The sequence below is a fragment of the Chiloscyllium plagiosum genome, chromosome 37, assembly GCF_004010195.1.
Source record: "Chiloscyllium plagiosum isolate BGI_BamShark_2017 chromosome 37, ASM401019v2, whole genome shotgun sequence".
Taxonomy (NCBI): domain Eukaryota; kingdom Metazoa; phylum Chordata; class Chondrichthyes; order Orectolobiformes; family Hemiscylliidae; genus Chiloscyllium; species Chiloscyllium plagiosum.
This window is the reverse complement of record NC_057746.1, coordinates 3,600,599-3,627,455: the sequence shown is the minus strand read 5'-3', so window position 1 is coordinate 3,627,455 and position 26,857 is coordinate 3,600,599. Positions and strand designations below refer to the sequence as shown.

The 26,857-nt window shown below is 42.8% G+C and overlaps 1 protein-coding gene and 1 pseudogene across 3 annotated transcripts in view; one reads left to right on the top strand and one right to left on the bottom strand.

Moving 5' to 3' along the window:
* Positions 1–26,857, bottom strand: part of LOC122541621 (zinc finger protein 239-like) — a 182,746-nt gene that overhangs the window by 13,112 nt on the left and 142,777 nt on the right. Inside the window, exons 1-2 of one of the 3 annotated variants that reach the window (XM_043678521.1) lie at positions 7,393–7,429; positions 1,373–4,813 (exon numbers count right to left, since the gene is read on the bottom strand). In XM_043678521.1, the coding sequence (XP_043534456.1) occupies positions 3,429–4,364 (936 nt within the window). In that variant the 5' untranslated portion in view covers positions 4,365–4,813; positions 7,393–7,429 and the 3' untranslated portion in view covers positions 1,373–3,428. Of the gene's footprint in view, positions 1–1,372; positions 4,814–7,392; positions 7,430–26,857 lie in introns of those variants that run through there. The other 2 variants (XM_043678523.1, XM_043678522.1) reach the window with 2 other exon arrangements.
* LOC122541643 overlaps positions 1–26,857 on the top strand; it is a 131,006-nt pseudogene that overhangs the window by 88,938 nt on the left and 15,211 nt on the right.

Below are 26,857 nucleotides of genomic sequence, written 5' to 3'. Positions count from 1 at the left end.
GGTCTCTTTGTTCAGCAATACTCCCTAGGACCTTACCATTAAGTGTATATGTCCTGCTAAGATTTGCTTTCCCAAAATGCAGCACCTCACATTTATCTAAATTATATTCCATGTGCCACTTCTCAGCCCATTGGCCCATCTGGTCACGATCCCATTGTAATCTGACATAACCTTCTTCACTGTCCACTACACCTCCAATTTTGGTGTCATCAGCAAACTTACTAAGTGTACCTCTTATGCTCACGTCCAAATCATTTATATAAATATTGAAAAGTAGTGGACCCAGCACCGACCCTTGTGGCACTCCACTGGGCACATCCCTACTTGTTACATCTTTGAAGACCTCTATCTAATTAATCAAACATGATTTACCCTTCATAAAACCATGATGACCTCTGATGGTTACATTTTGACTTTCCAAATGCCCTGTTATGACTTCCTTAATAATGGAGTCTAATTGAGAGACATTAAATATTTAAAGAAATATAAAATAGGGTGTATAATTATAAATAGGTTGCAGGAGCAGAGGGCCTGGATGTACATGTACACAGATCATTGAAGTGTCAGGACAGATGAAGAGAGCAGTAAATAAATCATTCAGTGTTCTCAACTTCATTACTGGGGATATAGAGTACAAGAGCATGGAGCTGATATTGAACTTGTGCAAGACACTTGTCAAACCTCAGGCAGAGGATTGTGTACAGTTGTGGGTGCCACATTATAGCAAAGATGTGAAAGTATTCAAGAAAATGCAGAAGCGATTTACAAGCATGGTTCTAGGAATGCAACACTTCAGTTATGAGAACAGATTGAAGACTGATTAATCTGGGATTGTTATCCCTGGAAAGAATTAATTAGGCGAAAGTGCAAATGCTGGAGATTTGAGTCGAGAGTGTGGTGCTGGAAAAGCACAGCAGGTCAGGCACCATCTAAGGAGCATCACGAATCGACGTTTCTGGCAAAAGCCCTTCATCAGGAATTGGAGAGAAGGCAGCTGAGAGGAGATTTGACAGAGGTTTTCAAAGTCATGAGTGACCTGGATAGAGTACATAAGGAGAAGCTGTTCCCACTCACAAAAGAAAAAAGGTGAGGGCATAGATCTGAGCAAATAGAGGATAGAGAATGAGCTATGTAGAAATTTGGTGGAGGCAGATTCATTTGAAGCTTTCAAGACAGCATTGGATGATCATATGTATAGACATAGTGTGGATGAATATGGGGAAAGGTAGGAGATTGATACCAGGTAACAGAACAGATTCAAATGCAATGGGGCGAAAGGCCTCCTTCTGTACGGTAACATTTGTGGTTCAATCTGTGCAGTGTGTTGCTGAATATTTGTCAAGGGGTTTTATTAAAGCAAACATTGTATCCCTTTTGTGACCAATTGAAATAGTTTTATTAAAGAGTGATCTGATTGGCTTCGTGATCAATGCAAAATGTTATCATCTACAAGATAATTTCTTGACTCAATTGATGATATGATTGTTTCTCATTAAACTGGGGTGGGGTCGTACTGCGACTCTACAGCCTCAGGCATTCAATTCCTGGCCCGACAACAACTTTAATCCACGTTCATGGAAGAATTCATCTAGAGTTGGGGATTTGACCCATAGCTTTGCTCTCTGCGATGGAGGGTTGGGGGTTCAAGTCCTACTCCAGGACTTGAGCACAACAACTGCAGTTTAACACTCCAGTATAGGACTGAGGGCTCGAGGAGATTAGCAGCAGGGAGGGATGAAGATTTCCTGGGAAGAGTGGGTTATTCCACAAGATTTATTCATGTCAGAACTGTATCTAAACAATCAAACTTTCCTCAGTGAATGAAAACAGAATGGTCTATCAGCAGTACATTGAAGACAATCCCTTACGATGTCCATTCCAGCTCATACCAAGGACTTTACCATGTTTCACATTGTCACATACCTGCACTTAAAGCGTGCTTCCAACCTGTATCAGGACAGTTATTAAAACATTCCTTCACAACAGACAATTTTGAGTATATCTTGTGCAAGGGAGAAGTGCGTGGCCAATGCTCATCTCAACCCTGTTCAACATTACAAGGAATACTTCTGGTTTTTTTTGGATGGTAGAGTTAAACATAGTAAAAAAAGATACATTAAAACAATAGATTGTTGCAATTTTGAACATAAAAATGTTTATCCACAATGTGGCCCTTGTCCAGCAGTGATAGACAACTTGCTGTGTAGGTTTGAGTCCCTGTGACAGACTTTTAATCAGTTCTTTGAACAAAGATTAGTTGTGTGTGATCAGCAGTACTCAGCACAGTAACAATTTGTTGACGAGCTCCTGGCCAGTGGGTATAGCTTTGTGTTTGGAGAGTACAGCTGGAACATTTAGTCTGTGGAGGAAAAAAATATCTTTCTTGGCCTCTGTTCTGTGAGTGCAGAGGTAAAAGGACATTGCAAATTCCCTTTGTGAAAGGAAAAGGGGCAGTGACAATCTGTGTGTCCACAACCTCATGTCATCATCGAAGAGTCAAAAGAAAATATCGAATGAGTGCCTGTAATCCAAATTGGTGCCAGAACTGTGTTTCAGTGACATTTTGTGTCTCCCATCTTTATTATTTGTATTTTATCTTAGCACTTTGTGCACCTGTTTGTGTGTCTATGGGAATTTTGCAAAGGGGTAAAATTGAAGTTATAGGGAGGTGTATTTAGTCATTCATGTTTCTTTTCTGCCTTCAGTTAAAAAAAAATTGATTTGCAATGAATAGCTGTTTTCTTCTTTTGGATAGAAATCTGATGAGTTCTTTGAACCTGCATTTGTCAGTCAGGTAAGTTGGGAACTTTGAAGGGTTCAGTTGAGCGTATTCACATCTATGACGACTCTGGGATAATGCTGCTTGATTCCAATCTTTTGCATCTTCTGGTTTATCAAGAGCACTATTGCACATAAAGTGCAGGGCCATGTAGCCAACGCACACCTGGTCGCCCTCCGTTTCTGTTTAAACATACCACACACAGAAAATAGGTGTCTACACAGGAAGAAACTGTCACAGAAGTTTTATTGCAAACCTCATACACGATGGATGGGCCTCTCCCCTGGTACTGCAGACGGCTGTTTAAATCTATCTAGGCTGTGTCTCACACCTCAGTTGATTAGTTTCTCCCCTGGGTGAATGTGTTGGTGTGCGCAGAGGTTTGTTAAATGCAAGAAAAATTTGTAACATTTCTCACATCCTGTTCTTCAAAGTGTGAATCGTCTGCTATATCAGGAGGTTCAATGATGTCCCAAAGGTTTGTTTAAATATCACACCTTAAAGACCTTATCTCCAGTGTGGACTAACACTCCAGTGAAGGACTTCCAGCCTCAATAATCATGTGAATAATCATATACCTCTCATTCAAAGGACTTCTCCCATCATCAATCCTCTAGTGTCTCACAAAAGCATAGGAGTCAGTAAAAGCCTAATTAGAAATCTCACGTCTGAATGGTTTCTCCCCTGTATGTAAACGTTGGTGTCTCCTAAGGTGTGACGACTGTGAGAATGATTTCTTGCACACGACACACATAAATGGTTTGGCCCCTGTATGAACACGTCGATGCACACGAAGGGTCGATGAGTTTGAGAATGATTTGTCACACACTTCACATGTGAATGGTTTCTCCCCTGTGTGAGTGCGACGGTGTACACGGAGAGTTGATGAGTCGGTGAATGACTTGTCACACACTTCACACCTGAATGGTTTCTCCCCTGTGTGAATGAACTGGTGGAGTCGGAAGTTCGATAATTGCGAGAATGATTTGTGACACACTTTGCATATGAATGGTTTCTCTCCTGTATGGATGCGTTGGTGGATGCGGAGGTGCGATGATTGCGAGAATGATTTGTCACAAACTTCACATGCGAATGGTTTCTCCCCAGTGTGAATGCGTAGGTGCAAGCGGAGGTGTGATGACTGTGAGAATGATTTTTCACACGACTTGCACTTGAATGGTTTCTCCCCAGTGTGAATGCGCCGGTGAGTCACAAGAGTCAACGAGTGTGCGAAGGCTTGGTCACATATGTCACACCTGTAAGGTTTCTCCCCTGTGTGGATCCTTTGGTGTATCTGCAGATCAGAAGAGTGAATGAAAGATTTGTCACAAACCTGACAGCTGAAGGGTTTCTCCCCTGTGTGAATGCGTTGATGAGTCAGGAGGGTCGTAGATGTTGCAAAAGCTTTATCACAAACTTCACATTTAAATGGTTTCTCTCCTGTATGAACATATCGGTGATTGCGAAGGTGCGATGACCGAGAGAATGATTTATTGCACACTCCACAAGTGAATGGCTTCTCCCGACTATGGATATTTCGGTGTTTCGTGAGCATCGATGACTGCATGAAACCCTGGTCACACATCTCACACTCGAATGGTTTTTTTCCACCAGGTGGCTGTTTAGTGATGCAGCCTTTGTGCTAGATTGTGTGAGCCTGTGGAATCCTCCTTACACACCTCACATGAACAGTTTCCACCTTGTCGGAATGAGTCAGTGAAGATTGGGGCCACTTCCTCCTTTTCCCGGCCTCACTCTGATCGATCGCCCACAGCTGAAGAATCAGAAAGGCCGGTTCTGATTAAAGGCTCCACATCACTGACCAGTTTCAGATCTGATGATGTGTCAGAGCTCCTCTGATCTGAACGATTTCCAGATGATAGTTTCACTGCTCAACCTTCTCTGTGTTGAGCAATGCTGTGAAGGAATTGGATGTCTTTCCACAGCTGAGCAGTTGTTCCTTGGATGATGGTCAGGATCTGTCTGCAGTGTCTATCTTCTCTGTATTCTCTGGTGTAGTACAGTGCAATCCTTCTGTAAAACAGGAAGAGAAACATGATTTCCTCCAACTCCTTCTCCTCCTTTGCTGAAGGGTCCAACTCCTTGGTAATTTTTTGTTTTATACTTTCAAAGGATCTGACTACCTAGCATTCATTGCCCATCCTTAACTGCCCATGAGAAGCCTTCTGGAACTGCTTCAGTTCATCTGGTGTAGATTGATTGCCAGTAACAGTGACAGATCAGTGAAGTAGTCTCAGGTCAGGTTAGTGCATAGTTTGGACGGCAATTTGCAGTGATGATGTTCCCATGTATCTGAAGCTCTTGTCCTTTCAATGATAAAGGTTGCAGGTTTAGAAGGTGCTGTTGGAAGGGTTGGGAATTGTTGCTCTGCTATGGGGAGGTGGCATGGAGAGCAAGAGTCAGGTCATGTGTGAGGGGAAGTGGAGTCGGTCCTGGGGTGTTTGTGATATAGAGGCAAGGTATGAGTAGGGAGTGAGATGGTATAGGTAGGATCATAGTTGGGTAGGTCTCTCCTCCTCCCTTGCCTGGTGACCAGGATTTGAGACCTGGCCACTCCACATTTTTGCTTCTTAACCAGACAGCAAGTTTGTTGTGCTGGCTAGAAGTTTTGAAATGTCATTTTTAATAATTTTTCATGGAAATGATCAATTTAATGGATTGGAATTGTTTCTCCCCAGCCTCCAACCACTTCCCACCCCCTGAAATACAGGTTCACATTCATAACAAACCTTCAAACCTTGCCTTTCTAAAGTTTGCATACTCCTCCCAACTAAGTGAAAAATTGTAATAAGACCCACCTAGCGAGGAGGTTGGCCAAGCTGATATTTTTAAATTCATTCATGGCATGTGGGCACCTCAGGCTAGGCCAGCATTGATTGCACATCCCTAATTGCCCTGAGGGCAGTTAAAAGCCAACCACATTGCTCTGGGTCTGGAGTTACATATAAACCAGACCATGTAAGGATGACAGATTCCCTTCCCAAAAACCAAATGAATTTTTGCAAAAATCAACAATGGTTTTATGGTGGTAATTCCAGATTTTTTTATTGAATTCAAATTACACCATCTGCCATGGTGGGATTTAAACCAGAACATTAGCTGAATTTATGGATTAATAGTCTTGCGATAATACCACTAGGCCATTGCCTCCGCTTATAATTGAGAACGTTATACACTATGCAAGTGTGCCTCACTGGTGGAATGAATGTTGAAGGTGGTCAATGGGGTGACAATCACGTGGGCAGGTTTGTCCTGAACAGTGTCAAGTTTCCCAAGTGTTTTCAGAGTTGCAGTCATCCAGTCAGGCGGAAAGTATTCCATCACATTCCTGACTTAACGTCGATTCTCCTGTTCCCTAGATGCTGCCTGACCTGCTGCGCTCTTCCAGCAACACATTTCCATCTCTGATCTCCAGCATCTGCAGACCTCACTTTCTCCTTCTTATAGATGGTGGACAAGCTTTGGGGACTTGGGTTAGCTACTCACCACAGGATTCCTAGCTGCTGACCTGCTCTTGTTGCCACTATACTTAAATGGCAAGACCAGTTAAGGTGTTTTGTGTGTGTGTGTGTGTGTGTGAAGGGTGACTGGGTATGTATGATTGGAGGGGTATGTGGGGGGCAATGAGAGACACAGACAGTGCTAATCACCAGGACCCAGGAAAAGGTTGCCTCCATTCTGCAAATCATTTATCAATCAATGGTCCACAGGATACTAACCAGCTCCCACCAGACACAGAACTCAACAATAGGAAATCAATAAAGGTGAGGCCTCATCTGGAATACTGTGTCCAGTGCTGGTCACTCAGTTATAGGGACAATAGTATTAAGCTGGAGGGTTCAGAAGACATTTACCAGGATGTTACTGGGTGTGGAAAGTTTGACATATACAGAAAGGCTGGACAGGCTGGGACTCTTCACTGGAAGATAGGAGATTGAGAGGCAACCTGACAGAAGTTCATAAAAATAATGAGAGGTATACACAAAGTTAATGGTAGTTGTCTTTTCCCCAAGATGGGGGATTTCAAGCTGAGGGGGCACATTTTTATGGTGAGAGGAGATAGATTTAAAACGATGAAGTGTACTTTTTTTTGAGAAAGGGTGGTTCATATGTGGAATGAACTTCCTGAAAAGGTGGTAAATGTGAGTAAAATTACAATGTTTAAAAGACATTTGGGTAGGTACGTGAATTGGAAAGATTTGGAGGGATATGGTGGGACTAGTTTAGTTTGGAATTATGTTCGGCATGGACTGGTTGGACCGAAGGGTCTGTTTCCATGCTGTATAACTTTCTGACGCTGCACCTCCCAGATAATTACACCTCGCCTTCTCATATTCAGGAATGAGCCAATTACAAACCTCAGCCGGAAATCAGGGGGAAATGCTTCCAATAAACACACTCAATATCTAACACACAGCTCCAGTCACACAGTTCAGCACAAAGCACCGAGTAAACAGCTCTCTCAGCTGGATCTTCTCACACAGCATAAGGGACATTTCCACCCCTGACTGCCCACAGGATAGTCAGACTGCCTGAAGATTGGTGTGGATATTATGGGATACAATTTGTATAAAAGCTGCTCCTTCACTCACCATCTCCTCACTTGGTTTTCAGTCCCTATAGGAAGTGAACCAGCTCTGGAAGAGGAAGAGGGAGAATGGGCAGAGTGGGTGGGCTCTCTGATTGACATCTCTCACAGTCAATCCAAGTATTTCTGGAGCAACATGAGTTTCCTGAAACTTGGGAAACTGACCGGGGAAATGGAGGTGACTTTGAGCAGCAGATCAGGTGGGGATTTAAACTTGTCACTGTCCCATCTGAATAAAACCTCACTTATTGCAGCTGCTGTCTCAGTTTCCCTGGTAAATGTTTGACAGAGAATTCTAGTGTGGGAATAGCATTCTTCATCCTCAGAGAGGTTCAAACTGACAGCATCAATGTGGGATGTGTAGCCTCGGATGTGTTTGACAGCAGCTCAGAAGAGGAAGACCCAGAGCATTCAAGGCAGGGATGATGTGCGCGGTGGGATCAGCATATGTACAGGAGAGAGAGAGAAAGAGAGAGCGCGCTCCGGGATTGAATCTGTACTCAAGGAATAACCTGTTCTTTAAGGCACTGACACTCACAGAATGACCCCTTGAGGGAGTGACATCCATCACTCTGACTGGAAGCGTCAGCTGCCCTCTTGTCCCTTATTTTATGTGACATTTTTTGCCCAACTCCTCACTTTTCCACATAGTACTCAATTGATCCTTCCCTTTCCAGGATTTGAGGCGACAATATGTTCTTGACTTTGGAGAGTAAGGGGAGTTTGGAGATGGGGTACGAGTTTGCAAGGACAGAGGACTCCAAAGACTTTTGTCTGAGGGGTGATAACAGAAAAGCACGACAATATATTAAGAGAGTGAACTGTGTACAAAATCAGAGAATATGGGATCATGAAGAGTATTTTAGCTGATCAGCAGTTTCGTGAGAATAGAGTTGAGGAAACAGAAGGTGGGTCACATGGACAAGATGAGCTGAGAGAGGGCATAAGGGGAGAGAAAGAAGAAACCAGAGAAAGATGTGACTTCAGGCAAGGGAAGTTCAAGGGAAGCATTAAGAGTTATAAGGTAGCCAGGAAAGACCTGAAGAGAGAGCTAAGAGCAGCAAGGAGGGGACATGAAAGGTCCTTAGTTGGTAGGATTAGGGAAAACCCTAAGGCTTTCTATAGGTATGTCAGGAATAAAAAATGACTAGGGTAGGAATAGGTCCAGTCAAGGATAATAATGGGAAGTTGCGTGTGGAGGCTGAAGAGATAGGAGAAGTCTTGAATGAGTACTTTTCTTCAGTATTTACTCAGGAACAGGGCATTGTCGTCGATGCGAATACTGAGTCACAAATAAGTAGAATGGATAGCTTTGAGGTATGTAGAGAAGAGGTGTTAGAAATCCTGGAAAAGGTGAAAATAGATAAGACCCCTGGGCCTGATGGCATTTATCGTAGGATTCTCTGGGAAGCAAGGGAGGAGATTGCAGAGCCATTGGCCTTGATTTTTATGTCCTCTTTGTCTACAGGAGTAGTCCCAGAAGACTGGAGGATAGCAAATGTGGTTCCCTTGTTCAAAAAGGGGAGTAGGGATAGCCCTAATAACTATAGGCCGGTGAGTCTCACTTCTGTTGTGGGCAAAGTCTTAGAGAGAATTGTAAGGGATAGGATTTATGCACATCTGGATAGGAATAATGTGATCAAGGATAGTCAGCATGGTTTTGTGAAGGGCAAGTCGTGCCTCACAAACCTTATTGAATTCTTTGAAAAGGTGACGAAGGAGGTTGATGAGGGGAAAGCGGTAGATGTGGTATATATGGATTTTAGTAAGGCGTTTGATAAGGTTCCCCATGGTAGGCTACTGCAGAAAATACGGAGATATGGCATTGAGGGGAGTTGGAGGTTTGGATTAGGAATTAGCTGGATGGAAGAAGACAGAGGGTAGTAGTTGATGGCAAAGTTTCTTCATGGAGTGCCGTCACTAGCGGTGTTCCGCAAGGATCTGTTTTGGGACCATTGCTGTTTGTCATTTTTATAAATGACCTGGAAGAGGGGTTAGAAGGTTGGGTGAGCAAGTTTGCGGATGACACGAAAGTCGGAGGAGTTGTTGACAGTGAGGAAGCATGTGGCAGGTTACAGCAGGATATAGAGAAGCTGCAGAGCTGGGCAGAAAGGTGGCAGATGGAATACAATGTAGCTAAGTGCGAGGTGATTCACTTTGGGAAGAATAACAAAAAGATGGGGTACTGGGCTAATGGTCGGATACTTGGTAGTGTGGATGAGCAGAGGGATCTTGGTGTCCATGTACACAGATCTCTGAAAGTTGCCACCCAAGTAAATAGTGCGGGGGTTTAGTTAGGGTTGACCATGAGAACCTTTTTCCACATATGGAGTCAGCTATTATGAGTGGGCATAGCTTTAAATTAAGGGGGGGTGGTAGGTATAGGACAGTTATGGGTAGGTTCTTTACTCAGCGAGTCGTGAGTTCATGGAATGCCCTGCCAGTAGCAGTGGTGGACTCTCCCTCTTTATGGGCATTTAAGCGGGCATTGGATAGGCATATGGAGGATAGTGGGCTAGTGTAGGTTAGGTGGGCTTGGATCGGCGCAACATCGAGGGCCAAAGGGCCTGCCAGTACTGCGCTGTATTCTTCTATTCTATTCTATTCTATTCTATTCTATTCTATTCTATTCTATTAATGGACACTTGTTCAGACGGGTGAGTGGAAGGGAGGGAAATGGCAGAGGCAACTGATGGGAGTATTTCAATCTTATTTCCCTGACCAGGGAGATCAATAACTAGGGAGCAGAGATTTAAAGTAATTGATGGAAAGATTAGTGAGGAGTTGAGAGTAATTTTTTTTTGCCTTGAGGGTGGTTGAGGACTCAACATTTGAAAAAGAATGCTCAGACAAGAGCCTGGTGAACAGTGGCAGCAGAGCTTCCAAATAAAAACCTGAGGGATGAGGCCCAAACCAAGCAGCAGCAGAAAAGCTGAACTCCAGAGGCAATGTCAGCATTCAAAGAGTGATGCAGGGCAAGGGTTTTGGCTGCTTAGGAAACAGGCTGAGGGACCGAGAGAGTAGTACCAGGAAAGAGACAATGTTTATAGTTCTTTTTGTTATGGTTTATAGTTTTTTTTAGGCATAGGGAAAGAAATAGGCAATGAGAAATCTGAATTGGTGAGTTGTGGATAACATTGAGTAATGGTTTTGAGTTTTTTTTTGTCATTAGTAAGGATCACAATAGCAGGAAAAGTTGGCCTCTTGGAATATTCCTCCTGCAATCTGTGGGAAATCAAGGAAAGTTCCAGTGTCCACGGTGACCATGTATGCAAGGAGTGTCTTCAGTTGCAATGCCTGCATGGAACAGCTGAAGCTGAGGATAGACTCACTGTGGAATATCCATGAGGGTGATCATGTCTTTAATAAGATGTTCAGTGAGTTTCTCAAAACCACAAGTCAGGCCTACACAGGCCTGTTAGGTGACTACCAGAAAAACAAGTAGTCATCCCTTGTGCAGGAGACTGTTATGGCTACCCCCCTCTCAAACAGATATGGCACATTGGATATTGCCTGGGGGGCAATAACCTCACAGGGAAAAGCAGTGGATTTTTAAAAAATTCACCCAGGTCATTTCTTTTGGTGCCAGTACTTTGATAATCCTACTGGAGATGAACAGTGCTAGACCCTATGCTAGGGAGTGAAGCTGGTCAAGTGGCTAAAATAGCTCAGTGGGTGAGTAATTTGGGGATAGAGACCATTGCATTGTATGTTACAAAGTCAAGTGGAAAGTGATAAGGACAGTGCAGAAGTGAAATGTCTAAATTGGGGAAGGCCAATTTTAATATCATCAGACAGGATCTGTCAAACATTGACTGGGAGCAGCTACTTGTAGGTGAGTCCAGTTTTGGAAAGCCAGTGTACAGTAGTACAATAGTACAGTGAGAATTCAGGGCCAATGCATTCCTCAAAGAGTGAAAGGCAAGAACAGCAAGCCCATGGAATCCTGGATGTTGAGGGAATCGAAAGGTTAGGAAAGAAAAAGAAGCATGTCAGGTACAGCACATTGTAAACAAGAGATGCCTTTCAGAATATAGAGTGTAGGGGAATGCTTACAAAGAAATTAGGAGTGTAAAGCATGGCCATTGTGAGAAACGAAGCTCACTCACTTCAATAATTTCAGTCCGAGACAAGATCTGAAGCAGTACTACCATTTATTACGCTCTTGCAAGAGGGGTGTGGTGTCTACAAAATAGTCACACGCACACACCGTGTTTAACGAGTACACAATATCTCTGTAATTCATTCCTCTTCCCTCCTCCCATTGCTCCTCCCCGTTTACATCTCCGACTTATCTAAGACCGACGCCCATTACTCTTGTTTATCTCTTGCCTTATTCAGCCTTGTCTGTGACAAAATGCTTATTCTGGCCTCACAAGGCTGTTTGACTACATCCTGCTGTGGTCCATTGTTAGGTGTATCCTCCTTCACTGCCATCTGCTTCCTTGCTTATGACCTCATGACTTCTTGATTGTGGTTTGTTCTTGTTATTGCAGAAGCAGGAAACAGATGCTTATAACTGCTGTTTGTACGGGCATATCGAGCTTAACCCCCTCCCCTCACAGCACCTTATCTATTTGTCTGTAACATCTACCATTGTTTGCAGGCACATTTCATTCTTGTATGCACATTTTAGCTAATACAAAAACAATTATATATTTCCTTTATATAGTTTTCATTCTTGTTAACCCAGCTCTTGGCTGAAACAATTATACACTGGTGTGAGTTCATTTACCTTGCATAAGCAATTTATGATTGCAAAAGTAACACTGCTTTACCTATATCCCAAACCATGAAATATCTTTAGCAGATAGAATAAAGAAAAACCTCAAAGCATTTTATCACTATGTTAAGAGAAAAAGGATTACCTCAAAAGTGTGGGGCTTATTAGAGACCAAAGGGTCAGTGCCTGAGGACATAGGTGAGGTTTTAAATAAATATTTCTTATCTGTATTCACAAAGGAGAAAGATAGTGTAATTGGAAATTTCACTTGGAATGTAAGGTTCTCGAGCATGTTAAGATTAATGAGGAGGGATTAGATGTTTTAGCAGGCATAAAAGTGAAGAAATCTCCAGGGCCTGATGCAGTGTATCCCAGGCTGGTATGGGATGCAAAGGACCCGGGCCGAAATAGTTGTACTTAGCTGGCTACAGCTGAAGTACCAGATGACTGAAGGATAGTTAATGTGGTTCCTTTGCTCCAGAGGGCAACAGGAAAGACCAGGTAATTAAAGAACAGACAGTCTGACTTCAGTGGTCGAGGAATTATTGGAAATAAATTCTGAAGGACAGGATGAATCAAAATTTGGAAAGGCAGGGATTGATCATAGATGGTCAGCACAGGTTTGTTGGCGGGAAAACCTGTCTGACTAACTGAATGAGTCTTTTGAAAAGGTGGTTAAATATATTGGGGGACGTAATGTGGTTGATGTGGTTCACATGGACTCCGATGAGTCCTTTGACCAGGAACCACATGACAGTCCGGAGCAAAAGGTGAGAGCCCATGGCATCCAAGCCAAGTTGGTAAAATGGATCCAAAATTCACTTGCAAATAGGAGGCAAAGAGTGATAGTGAAGGGTTGTTTTTGTGATTGGAAGCCTGGGAACAGCAATATACCACAGGGATCAGTGCTGGGACCTTTGCTGTTTGTTATTTACATGAACATTTAAATTTACTTGAACGTGAATGTAGAAGGTATAATTTGTAAGTTTGCAGATCACATTAAAACAAGTGATGTTGTAATAGTGAGGGGAATGATGGGATGATCTCAAGCTACTGCCTAATATTGATCAGCTGGTATGGCAGATAGAATTTAATATTCATAGGTATGAGGTGATGCATTTTGCAACATCTTATCAGGAAAGGATACAATCAATGAAGTACTGAGGGAAAAAAAACGGTCCTTGGTTGTACATGTCCATACAAGGTATCAGCAAAGGCAGACCGTGTGATGAAGTCGGCCGACAGGATACCTGTCCTCATTAGCCAGGGTGTAGAATATAGGAATAGGAAGTCTTGTTACAACTTTTAAAAACATTGGTTAGGCCACAGATGGAATACTGTGTGCACTTCTGGTCACCACATGAACAGAAGGATGTGATTGCACTGGAGCGGATGCAGAGGAGATTTACTGGGATGTTGCCTGGCTGGAAATAGCTGGTTATGAGCAGAGACTAATCAAGTGGGTTTGTTTTCCTTAGAGCAGAGGAGTCTGAGGGAGAATTCTGATTGAGGTCTCCACATATTATGAGAGGCAGAGACAGGGTAGGTAATGAGAATCTCTTCCCCATGGCAGACATATCTATAGCATTATTAATGGTTGGGAGTAAATCATTTAGAAGGGATCTGAGGAAACAGGTTTTCAACCAGAGGGTGATACAAATATGGAATGCGCTGCCTGAGGGAGTAGTGAAGGCAGATACTCTTGCAATTTAAAATGACAGGGTATAGTATGCTATGGACTGAGTGCAGTTATATGGAATTAATGTAGTTTGGTGTTTGTTGGTCAGCATAGACATGGTGGGCTGAAGGCCCTGCTCTTTGCTGTATGACTCTATGTCTATGAACGACTCTCCACATTCAATGTGGGGTTGGAAATAACTTCTCCAGCTTGACTGTGTTCCATCAAACACTCAGAGGGAGGTTATAGCATGCTGCTGACCAGTTTTACCGAAGAACATCAGATTTTCAGACAGTCAGTCATTGTTCTGGAATGTGGCTGTTCTGAATAAAGCCAGGGGAATTTAGGATGTTCTTTTTTTGATTTGGGTATCCTCAATCAGTACCTTATCTGTATTTTGTTCCTCACTCCTGAAGTCTACTCACCTTTTTTTCACCAATTTTACTTTTCCTGACACCAAGGACTTTACCACTTTTCCCAGCTTAGAGAAAGTAGAGATAGGGAAAGGACCCCATCCCACAGTGAAATTGAGCATATATTGTGGTACAGGATTCTATTCTATTACTAAAACACTCAGGAGTGTTTCAGTGAATATGAATACATCAGGCTAATAAATCTGATGCTTTTGGTTAAGATGAAAAATTAATTTATTGCAGGTTTTATATCTATATCAAATAAACAAAAAAAATTAATACTTGAAATTTGAGTCAACCAAAATAACAAGGCTTTTGAAAATTATTGAAGACCTTTCCCAGAACAAGAAACGAACCTTGGAAGAGTGTAAGGTGAATAAGCTACACCGTTATTACGTTGAACTATGACGGGCTGAGGGAGATTCACCTGCACCTTCTCCCAAATCTAAAACTATACCATACTCCAGCTGCAGTTTCACCAAGCTCCTATAAAATTGAAGGAAATCTTCGCTAGGAGACAGTGAGGACTGCAGATGCTGGAGATCAGAGTCGAGAGTGCAGTGCTAGAAAAGCACAGCAGGTCAGGCAGCATCCGAAGAGCAGGAGAATCGACGTTTCGGGCATAAGCCCTTCACCAGGAAAGCCCGTATGCTTGAAACATCGATTCTCGTGCTCATCGGATGCTGCCTCACTTGCTGTGCTTTTCTAGCACTATACTCACGGAAAACTTCACTACTCTTGTACTCAAATCACAGGATCCCTACAGTGTGGAAGTAGGCCATTCAGCACATTGAGTCCACACTGACCCACTGACAAATATTCTACCTAGACCCACCCTCCCTACCCTATCCCTGTAACCCTGCATTTGCCATGGCTAGTCCACCTAACCTACACATCTTTGGACTTTGGGAGGCAACTGGAACACCTGGGGAAACCCTCAATTGCATGGGGAGAATGATAATAATGATTAATGAAGCATTAATCTATAGTTTACAACAAATATAGATTCCTTTGAGACAGGAAAAGCTCAACAGGAAAAGTGGTCCAGTTGGGACTAACAAAAGATGTTGAAGATGTTACTATATCAAAAGAAAAAGGATTACCAAAGGACTGAAGATTGGGATCTTTTCAAAATTAAGTAAAAGAGAACCAAGAAACTGATAAAGAAAGGAAGTGTAGAATATGAAAGTCAACTGGTGAGAAACATAAAAGAAGACTGTAAAGGCTTCTGTATGTGTGCAAACATGAGAAGATTATCAATGGCAAACATAGGCCCACTTCTCGTAGAGACAGGAAGGCTTATAGTGGGAACAAGGAGATGATAGACAAACTAAATGTATACTTCATGTTCATCTTCGTGGAGGAAGATAAACATGTCCTTCAGAAATACTCGACAAAAGCTAGACTAACCAGGCCTACTGTCAGTAAAGAAAACTGAAAGAAATTAATATTTTGAAACAAATGCAGCACTGAGAAATTAAAGAGATTAAAAATTGACAAATTTCCTGATTGGATTATCTACCAGAGTCTTGTAATAAGTGGTTGTAGAGACAGTAAATATATTGATCATCATCTTCAAAACTCTACAGACTTGGGAACCATTTCTGCAGATTGGAATGCACAAATATCACCTCACTATTTGAGAAGGAGGGAAGAGAAAATGGAGGATTTGCTAGTCTGACATTATAATTATTAAGAACTTGATAATTCGACAGTTAGAAAATGATGGTATTATTGGACAGAATCAACATGAATTTACTAAAGATAAATCATGTTTGACAATCATGTTGGAATTTAAGATGTGATTAACAGAACACAGTGCAACACAGTAGCTCAGTGGTTCACACTGCTGCCTCAGCGCCAGGGACCTGGGTTCAATTCCAGTCTCAAGTGAATGTCTATGTGGAGTTTGCACATTCTCCCCATTTCTGCGTGGGTTTCCTCTGGGTGGTCGGTTTCCCTTCCACAGTCCAAAGATGTGCAGGTTAGGTGGATTAGCCATCGGAATTGCAGGCTTACAGGGATAGAGTGGGTTGGGGGTGGAGCAGGTGAGTCTGGGTGAGATGCTTTAAGAGAATCAGAGTGGGCTTCTTGAGCCCAATGGCCTGTTTCCACACTATAGGGATTGTACGAAAAAAATAGTTTGGGAAACACATGGTGCTTTTGGCTTTTCAGATTTCAACAGGGAGATTCCTGTCTGCATTTTTTAGAATCTCTTGTGCAACATGAGACGTACTGAACTGCTACAGCAATCACCTCTTTTTCCCAAGCACAAACAATTTCTAACAAACAAGAACAAAAGATGACAATTAATATCATCCAGTGCATCCATAAATTGACATCAAAGAATTATCTGGTGCTATACACACACAATTATCTATGTACTGTTTAGGAAAATAGAAGTTTTGTTCCCAAAGGGATAAAAACGAACCTTCCAGTGAAAGTGGGAAAGAGTCAACCGTTATTGTGATGTGGTGAGTAGCTGTCCCATGCTTGTTAGTTAAAAAGATCTTGATGAGTGATTGAGCACAGATTGTGACACCTCGAAATTAGGGGAAAACAAAAAGTGCACAGAGTCAAAGGATTATTTTCATCAGGTTCTTTTGGTGATGTAACAGAGAGAGTTGATGCAGGTAATACTGTTGGTGTGGTCAAAAAGGACGTCCAAAAGGCGCTTGGTAAAGTGTTGCACAACAGCAAAGCTAGAGGTAACCAAATCAAAGGGACAGTAGTAACGTGGATATGAGTGACAGGAAACAGGCATACTTAATGGATGTTTCTCGCACTAGAGGAAGATTTGTACTAGGCCTACATGTCGGGATTCTAGCTCTTGCTGATATAAATTGATGTGTAGACCTTGGTGTACAAGGACCAATTTCAAAGTTTGTGCACAGTACAAAACCCAGAGATATGTGAACTGTGAGGAAGGTAGTGCACAATTTCAAAAGAAATGGCTAGGTTGGTGAAATGTGCATTCAAATGGTGGATGGAATTTAATGCAGGTAAGTATGAAATGATTTATGTCATCACAAGATGACAGAAACCATCAACATTCCCTTTAAATTTCTTTTCAGCCGTGAAGTTTCCAAAATCGGTGTGCAGCAGCAACGTTTGGATCTGGAAGGCAATACCGACAACAGCGTGCTGGTGCTTATTGTCATGCCTGTACCTTGCAGTGCTTACATGCAGTTGTGTGGGAACACTGCAGACAAAATCAAATACAGATTTGGAAGGCAATTGAAAAAGCTAATGGCGTTGTGAGGTTTATCATTGTATCACAGAGAACAAAAAGAAAAAAAGTAATGTTAAATGTCTGTAAAATTCAGGTTTGCTCTCAGCTGGAATACTGCATTCAGTCGTGAGACACTCTTTCGAAAGATTGTGATGATATTAGATCGGGTGCAGAGAAAATTCATGAGAGTATACTTCAGTTCCAGATAGATTGGAGAGATTTGGACTGTTCTTGTTGGAGGAAGGGGTTCAGATGTGATAGACGTATTGAAACTAATGAGGGGTCTGGACAGATTATACATGGAGAAACTGTTCACATTGGTGGAAGGGATGAGAACCAGAAAATACAGTAATCAGCAAACCATTGGTGACACGAGGAAAGACGATGGAGATAAAAATGGTGAATCAACAGAGATTTTAAATCAAAAGCACCTACTTTGCTACAAAGTTTTTCAGCAGGGGACGCGATTTAGGCTGATCTTATTGGGTCTGCAGGACACCTGAATGAATGGAAAGCTGTGATCATTTAAAGGGGCCTCGCAGCTACTGGAATTCAGTCTCAGCTCCATGGCAGATATCACTGCCTGAGATCACAGTGCCAAAGTTTCAGTTGGCAATATAGGTCATGAAAGTGCCTGTGGTTTCAATGTTTGGACCACTTTTCCATTAGACCATTGGGCAATAGATGGTATGGAGCTGTCCTTATCTGTTGAATCCCATTGGACTTTAGGAAATATTCAAATTCCCTGCTGGTAAATGATGTCCTATTGACTAATACTTCCGGGAGTCCATACGTTCACAGCTTCTTAATCCCTGAGTTTGCTGAACGAACTTTATACACACCCAATCACTTTGAATGGCGCGTCCACGATGACCAAGAACATTGATGCCATGAAAGGATTGGTATAGTTGACATGTAACTGAGTCCAGGGTTTACCTGGTCTTTCCACAAATGTGAGGGTGGTGCTGGTGGCGATTTTTGTCCTTGTTGGCATTCTGGGTACTGTCCCACTAATGCAGCCACTAGACATAGCTTCCTGCCATCATCTTCATCTTGGAAACCCCTGAGTTTCCCTGGTAGACGTCAGCCAATATCTAGTGTTGATCTTTCCCTGGGACAACCTTTCCTTGCTGTCTCATAGTAATATACCATCCTCTGCAGTGATCTGGTCTTGCCAGGTCCAAAAAGGTTTCAATCCTGGTTGCGATAGCCCTTCTGTTTTCTCCATTATCACCAGCTTTTTAAGTTTTGATAGGATATGATCTTTTTGTGTTTGTGAGTTTTGAAAAGATTTGTAGCTCAGGTTGAGGTGTAGGTTTGCTCGCTGAGCTGGAAGGTTCATTTTCAGACATTTCGTCACCCTACTAGGTAACATCTTCAGTGAGCCTCCGGACCAAGCACTACTGATAATTCCTACTTTATGTTTATAAGTTTGGGTTTCTTTGGTTTGGTGATGTCATTTCCTATGGTGATGTCTTTCTTGTTCTTTTTCTCAGGGGGTGGTAAATGGGGTCCAAGTCAATGTGTTTATTGATAGAGTTCCAGTGGGAATGCCATGCTTCGAGGAATTCTTGTGTGTGTCTCTGTTTGGCTTGTCCTGGGTTGGATGTGCTGTCCCAGTTGAAGTGGTGTTCTTCCTTATCTGTATGTAAGGATACTAGTGAGAGAGGGTCATGTCATTTTGTGGCTAGTTGATGTTCATGTATCCTGGTGGTTGGTTTTCTGCCTGTTTGTCCAATGTAATGTTTGTTACAGTTCTTGCACGGTATTTTGTAAATGACATTAGTTTTGCTTGTTGTCTGTATAGGGTCTTTCAAGTTCATTAGCTGCTGTTTTCGTGTGTTGGTGGGTTTGTGGGCTACCATGATGCCAAGTGGTCTGAGTAGTCTGGCAGTCATTTCCGAGATGTCTTTGATGTAGGGGAGAGTGGCTCGGGTTTCTGGGTGTGTTTTTGTCTGCTTGTTGGGTTTGTTGCTGAGAAATCAGTGGACTGTGTTCATTGGGTCCCATTATTTTTGAATACACTATATAGGTGATTTTCCTCTGCTCTGCGTAGTTCATCTGTGCTGCAATGTGTGGTGGCTCATTGAAATAATGTTCTGATGCAGCTTCATTTGTGGATGTTGGGGTGATTGCTTCTGTAGTTCAATATTTGGTCAGTATGTGTTGTTTTCCTGTAGACGCTGGTTTGAAGTTCCCCATTGGCTGTTTGCTCTACTGTGACATCTAGGAATGGCAGTTTGTTACAGATTACATTACAGTGTGGAAACAGGCCCTTCGGCCCAACAAGTCCACTCCGATCCGCCGAAGCGAAACCCACCCATACCCCTACATTTACCCCTTACCTAACACTACGGGCAATTTAGTATGGCCAATTCACCTGACCCTGCACATCTTTGGATGGTGGGAGGAAACCGGAGCACCCGGAGGAAACCCATGCAGATACGGGGAGAACGCCTGAGGCGGGAATTGAACCCGGGTCTCTGGCGCTGTGAGGCAGCAGTGCTAACCACTGTGCCACCGTGCCGCCCACAATACACTATATATCGCATGTTGTCCACAGTTGGATGTTGTCTGCGGTGACTGGGACGGGTGTCCAGGAAGTTTAAAACCAAAATGGACTGTTTTGGGGAGGCACCTGTGGTGGAGTATCAGCCAGTGGGAGGTAGCTCGAGGCATCCACATTAGCTGCTTTGTTTCATGGATGGTGTTCTAACTTGTACTCACTGAGAATAAGGGCCCAATGCTAAATTCTACCAGAAGCTATAGGTGACACTGCCTTGTCTTCCTCCAGTAGTCCTAGCACGGGTTTGTGATCTGTGACTATGACAAATTTTCACCCATAAAGGTACTAGTGGAACTTCCTCACACCAAAGGTGACCGCCAAACCTTCCTTCTTTATCTTGGCATACTGCATTTGGCATCAGCCAAAGTCCAGGAAGCATACGCTATCGGGCATTTCTCTCCGATGGGCCACTGGTGATTCAACACTACCCCGATAGCATATGGTGAGGCATCGCATGTCAGCAATATTCCTCACTTCGAATCATAGTGGGCCAACATTTAGATGATGATAAATGCTTTTTCACTTTCTTAAAGACTGCTTCTTGGCTTTGGGACTATTTCCAAGGCTGACCCTTTTATAATAGCAGGTGTAAGGGTGCCAAGATGGAGGCCAAGTTACCAATGAATTTTCTGTAATAATTCTCTAACCCAAGGAAAAGCCTAAGTGCCAGAACAGACATGGGGGCCGGAGCTCCTTTGATAGCACTTACTTTCTCTTCCAGTGAGTGTAACCCAGTTTCATCAATTCTGCAACCCAAGTGGGTCATTTGGGGCACCTGGAACACATTTTTCCTGTGTAAGGCATATGCCCACCTTAGAAAAATGTTTAAGCACAATGTCCAAGTTCTCTTTATTGCTCTTTCCTGTTATTAGTATGTCAACCAGATAAATGGCAACCTAGGGCAGCCTTGTAAAATGTTCTCCATGGTTCGCTGGAAAAGAGTGTGGACTGATGGATAGCTCAAATGGTTGTCTTGTATATATTGATGTAACCCGTTATGGGTATTCATTGTAGCATACTTCTGGCACTTCTCATCCAGTCGTAATTGCAGGTAGGAGTGGCTCGTGTCCAGCTTCATGAAGGACAGCCCCCTCTGCCAACTTTGTGTTCACTTTTCTTCGCGAGGGATTGGTTATTTATCCAGCTGCAAGAAAGCATTTACCATTTGTTTAAAATTCCCGCAGAGGCAAACCGAGCTGTCAGGCTTCACAGTTCTGCAAACTGCATTGGTTTGATGATTCCTTCACTCTAGCCTCCTGAGTTCCACTCGTACTTTTGCCTGCAAGGGAAATGGCACTGGGTGGGCTTTGCAAAATCTCAGAATTGCTTCCTTGTTGACATGTAAAACAGCTTTGACCCCTTTGATAGTCCCAAGCCCTTCTTGAAAAACTCCTGACTATTTCACTGGGACTTCACTGAGGCAACCGTTTTCCAATTGGAGAATGTTGAGGCAATCAAGGTGAATTTTTCTCAACCAACTCTGACTCAATAGCCTTTTACTACTATTAGCATAACTGCCCCAACTGCTTCCTATAGGAGATCGGAAGTGAAGTTGTACCCTTAATTTGCAACAGTCTATGTTGTCCCTCTGGCTGAGGACTTGCACAAGCTTAAAAGTTGGAATCCCGAGTGAATCTTGTTAAAGACAGATTCTGCAACCACCGAGACAGCTGCACTGGTACCAACCTCCATGGGAACTGGATGACCATTGAGCCAAACCTTCATTTTATTTTAAAATCTATTTTTATTGAAAAATAGATTTTTTAATATTACGACAAATACAAAACAACACAATTCAAAACAATACAAAGAAAGAACACAAAAAAGTTTCAAAAACCCAAACTGCCCTCATGTATAAATGTATAAATTTATAAAAGTATATAAAAAAACCCAACTAACTACTTAACTAAATAAATAATAACAACACAGCTCAGCAAAACAATGCTCTGGAATATCGAGAGCATTACTTTTCACATTTTCATACTTTCGCAGTTCCTCCTCTCTGGATATTGGACTCGTAAAGCACAATCAATATGGCTATATAAAAACCCTTAATACTGTGGCAGACGAATCTGTGTCCAGGTATTCCAAAAAGGGCTACCACGTTTGATAGAAATTCTCAGTCGTGTGGTGTACCATACTTGTGAGAAAGTCCAAGGGGATATGCTCCATAACAATCTTACACCAACCTCGTGGGAGTTTTGGACACCCAACTTAACATGGTGTTCTTTCTTGTGCAGAAAGTGAGGATGTTGAAATGTTTTTTCTTATGCACATCTACAGGGAACACACTGGGCAGGCCAAGAAGAAAAGAGATTGGGTCCTTCTCCACCCTTGCACCCAAAATCCCCTCCATTGCAACCTCCACCGCGCTCCAGTATATTTGAAGCCTGCCACAGGACTAGAGACAATGGGTAAGAGTGCCCATTCCAACCTTGCACTTGGGACATGTTGAAGATACCCATGGTTTAAATTTTGACAAACGATCCACAGCCAAATGGACCCTAAGGAGAATCTTCAACTATAAAGCATGGGTCCTATTGCACATTGATATCTTTCTTGCATTTTCCCAAATATCTTCCCATTGCCTCTGCGGTGACCTCAATGCCTCGCTCTCTCTCCCTGCAGAGTCGATCAAATGCATCTGAGGGGGCACCCTCCCAATTGATGATATAAAGTGCTGACAGAAAGTGTACTCTTACCACTGAGCACCCTCCTCTCTATGTAGGATTTGTAGGGATCAGTCAAAAATGTCATCTTTCTTTGAATAAAACCCCTAACTTGAAAAAATGAAAGAGGTCCCTGTTTGATAGCTCATATTTCTGTGCTAACTGATCAAAAGACATCATTGTGTCTCCCTCAAATAAATCGCCCAGGCAAGACACACCCCCAGCTGCCCAATGTTTGAATCCTGACTCCATCATCCCCGGTTGAAAACCCGGCATACCCACTATAGGTGTAAGAGAAGATGTTGTGCCAATATTGCCTTCCCTCTGTTGAATTGCCCTCCATGCTTTAACAGTATTGATAACTATTGGGTTATGGCAATATTCCTTAACTGTCCTCATTTTGTCCAAAGACAGCAAGCTAGTAAGGGGGCACCCTGCCTGAGAGGTTTCGATATCTAACCATATTGAAAACCACATTGAAAACCATATTGAAACAAGCCAAATCACTCACACAAGATAAAAGCGAGCTTAGTTGGTAGCTTTTAATGTCCGGGAGATACACTTCCCCCAATCTGTAAGGCAATTGCAGTTTAGCTGATTTAATAAGGGGCCGCTTACGATGTCAAATAAAAGAGCTGAACTAGCCGTTCAGTCTGCTGAATATTTGCATATTGAAAATCAGGGGGAGCATCCATACAGGGTATAACAAACGGGGGAGAATATTAATCTTAATAAGGGCTATTCGACTTAACCACGAGACCGGAAGGTCTTGTTTGATTTTGTCAATAATTGAACAAAATTAGCTTTAAACAACCGATCCAGAACTGGAGTAAAGATTATGCCCAAATACATAAAACCCCCCGTGACCACTTAAATGGGAATCAAGATTTGCCCTCAAGACCTAACACCTTCGTAAGACCACCCATAGGCATAGCCTCTGAATTTGCAAGACTAATCTTGTACCCTGAAAAGGCGCCAAACGCACTGATGCATTGTATCAGGTGAGACAAAAAAAATGAGGACGCCATCCATATACAACAAAATCTTATGTAATTTTGACTGCACTTCTGGAGCTGGTACATTGAGATCTGTATGAGTGACCTCTGCCAATGATTCAATCACCAATGAAAAAAGAAATGGCGAAAGGGGACAGCCCTGCTGGCTGTCCCTAAAAATGTTAAAATTACTTGATTGTTCCCCATTGGTGAGGACTGCCCATCTTACCAAGGCTTCACCCAAGCCAAACCGCTCCAGAGTATAAAAAAGGTACGGCCACTCAACTTGGTCAAATGCCTTCTCTGTATCTAGAGAAATCACCAATCCCTGTATAGACTGTTGTTGACACACTTAAATTACATTAAGCAGCTTCCTAGCATTATTGGAGGATCTGCAGACTTTTATGAAGCCCGTCTGGTCGTCTTTAACAATAGAAGGTAACACAGTCTCCAGCTTTAACGCAAGAGTCTTAGAGAGGATTTTAAAGTCCACATTTTAGAGTGAAATGGGCCTGTAAGAAGCACAGTCCTCTGGGACTTTCCCTTTTTTAAGAATAAGCGAAATATTGGCATCTCTAAGAGATGGTGGGGGAAGATCGTGGCTATACGAGTCATTGAACAAATTGAGCATCGGGCCTGACAATATGTTTATGAATTACTTATGAAATTCACGGGGAAGTCCATCAGGACCAGGCGCCTTTCCACTTTGAAGCTGCTTCACATCCTCCTGGACCGCTTGCTCTGGTAAAGGGGCATTTCAAAAAGACCCTTGTTCAGGGGTCACACCCGGCAGCTCCAAATCCTTGAAAAAGAACTCAGTTTTGGCCCACCCGTCCTCACAATCCACAAAATGTTATAACTCAGAGTAAAATCTCTGGAATACCGCATTAATCTTTTTGGAATCACATGTCAGGTTTCCAAACCTTTCCCTAATCAAAGTAATGGATTGAGGGGTTTCCCTAATCAAGGTAATGGATTAAGGGGCACTCCTGGGGGATCCAAGATGGCGGCGACCCAGTAAGACTGAGTCTATAGTGCTCCTCCCAAGACTTGGGCACAGTGGGTCACCTACCCCCTACCAAGCTCACCAAATCATTTATAAATCATTTATAATAGTTTAGTAACTCAATTAGTTGTGTAATATTACATTTAAACAATAGGTTAGATTAGTAGATAGTTGAGTTTTGTTTGTTTGTTTTTTTTTTCTTTTCGGTTTTTTTTTGTTGTTTTGGTTTTTTTTTGTCAAATTTTGGCTATTGTATATTTGGGCTAATTGTATATCAATGTTTATATCTGAGAGTTTTGTTTATTTTTGTAAACTTGTAAAAATGTTAAATTTCTAATAAAAATATCTATAAAAAAAAAGGGGCACTCCTTTTCCTGGCAAGATACACCAGGTACTTGTCCCATTTGTCACCATGCTCATAAAACCCGTGTTTAGCGAAAGTAGGCTCCCTCATTGCTGTCTGCATGAGCATGGAATTGAATGCAGACCGCAGCGCCATAATCCTCTGTGGCTTGACCAACGAGGGCCTGTCATAGTAAGCCTTCTTGGCTTCCTTCAATCGTGCTTCGAGGAGACATTGCTGCTCATCCTTCTGCCGCTTCCTACTGGCAGAGTAGGAACTAACTAACCCCATGGCATAGGCTTTGGCAGTTTCCCAAAGGATGGACAGGCTACTCACCGAGCTCGAGTTGATGTCTAGGAACATCTGAAATTCCCTAAAGAAATACTCCAAAAACTTATTATCCTTCAGGATAAAGGGATCCATTCGCTAGTGTCTTGGACCCACTGTAAAGTCCTTAATCTTAACCAACGGGTACACTGGAGCACTGTTGGAGATGGTAATATTACCAATCGCATAATATGCCACCAAGTCCAAGATTGCCATGGGGATCCGAAAAAAAATCAATCCTGGTGTGACGTCTGTATGAATGAAAAATAATGTAAAATCCCTGCCTGTAGGGTGGAGACGCCTCCAGACGTCCACCAACCTTAACTCCACACACACATCCACTAATTGTTTAGTTTGTACAGAGGGTATCAGGGGCCCTTTGGGCAACCTGTCTACTGTGTGACTCATGAGACAGTTAAAATCTCCCCCTATAATGATATGCCGGGGTCAGGACTGATCAATTTAGAGAATGCGTCTACCAGAAATTTGAGGGGATGGGCTGCAGGGCAATAAACATTTAAAACAACATATTCTTCCCTGAGAATTACAAACCTCCCATGTGTGTCTTTAACACACTCTAGTAACTTAACTGGGAGATTTCTCCTAACCAATATGGCCACTCTCCTACTTCTGGTATTAAAAGATGAAAAGTAAACCTGGTCAAAGCCATTCTTCTGTAGTCTCAAATGCTCCCTATCATCCAAGTGTGTCTCTGTAATAAAGCAATATCCACCTTTTCCTTTCTAAGACTCGAAAGTACGTTCTTCCTCTGAATTGGTGAGTGACTCCTCTTGATGTTCCAGGAACACCATTTAATCAAATCATTAGCTTTAACCTTCTGCAGTAACATTTAGATTCAAGGGAGGGGGAACTCGAATTACAAATCGCTGAGCCTTAGTATCGCAAGATCTATCGAACAAAAAAAAATGTTAACAAACCTACAAAGCTATCAAAGACTTCATACAACAAAAACCAAAGACACAAACCAACATATAAAGCGCCAACAGCGCTGAATAGGGCAACTCACCCTCTGCCCATCTATGCATCCCAAAAGGACAGAACCCCCTGGTTGTCACCTTTCACCCCACGAACCTTCGCATAAATCGCATTAACCGCTGACATTTCTGCCACCTCCAAACAGACCCCACCACCAGGGATATACTTCCCTGCCAACCCCTGTCTGCATTCCGCAAAGTCCCTTCGCGACTACCTGGTCAGGTCCATGACCCCATCAATCCACCCTCCCCTCCTGGCACCTTCCCCTGCCACCACAGGAATTGCACCTCCCCCCTCAGCTCCATCCAAGGCCCCAAAGGAGCCTTCCACATCCATCAAAGTTTCACCTGCACTTCCACACATGTAATTTATTGTATCTGTTACTCCCAATGCGTTCTCCTCTACCTTGGGGAGACTGGACGCTTTCTCGCAGAGTGCTTCAGGGAACATCTCCGGGACACGAGCACCAATCAATCCCACCGCCACGTGGCTGAACATTTCAACTCCCCCTCCCACTCTGC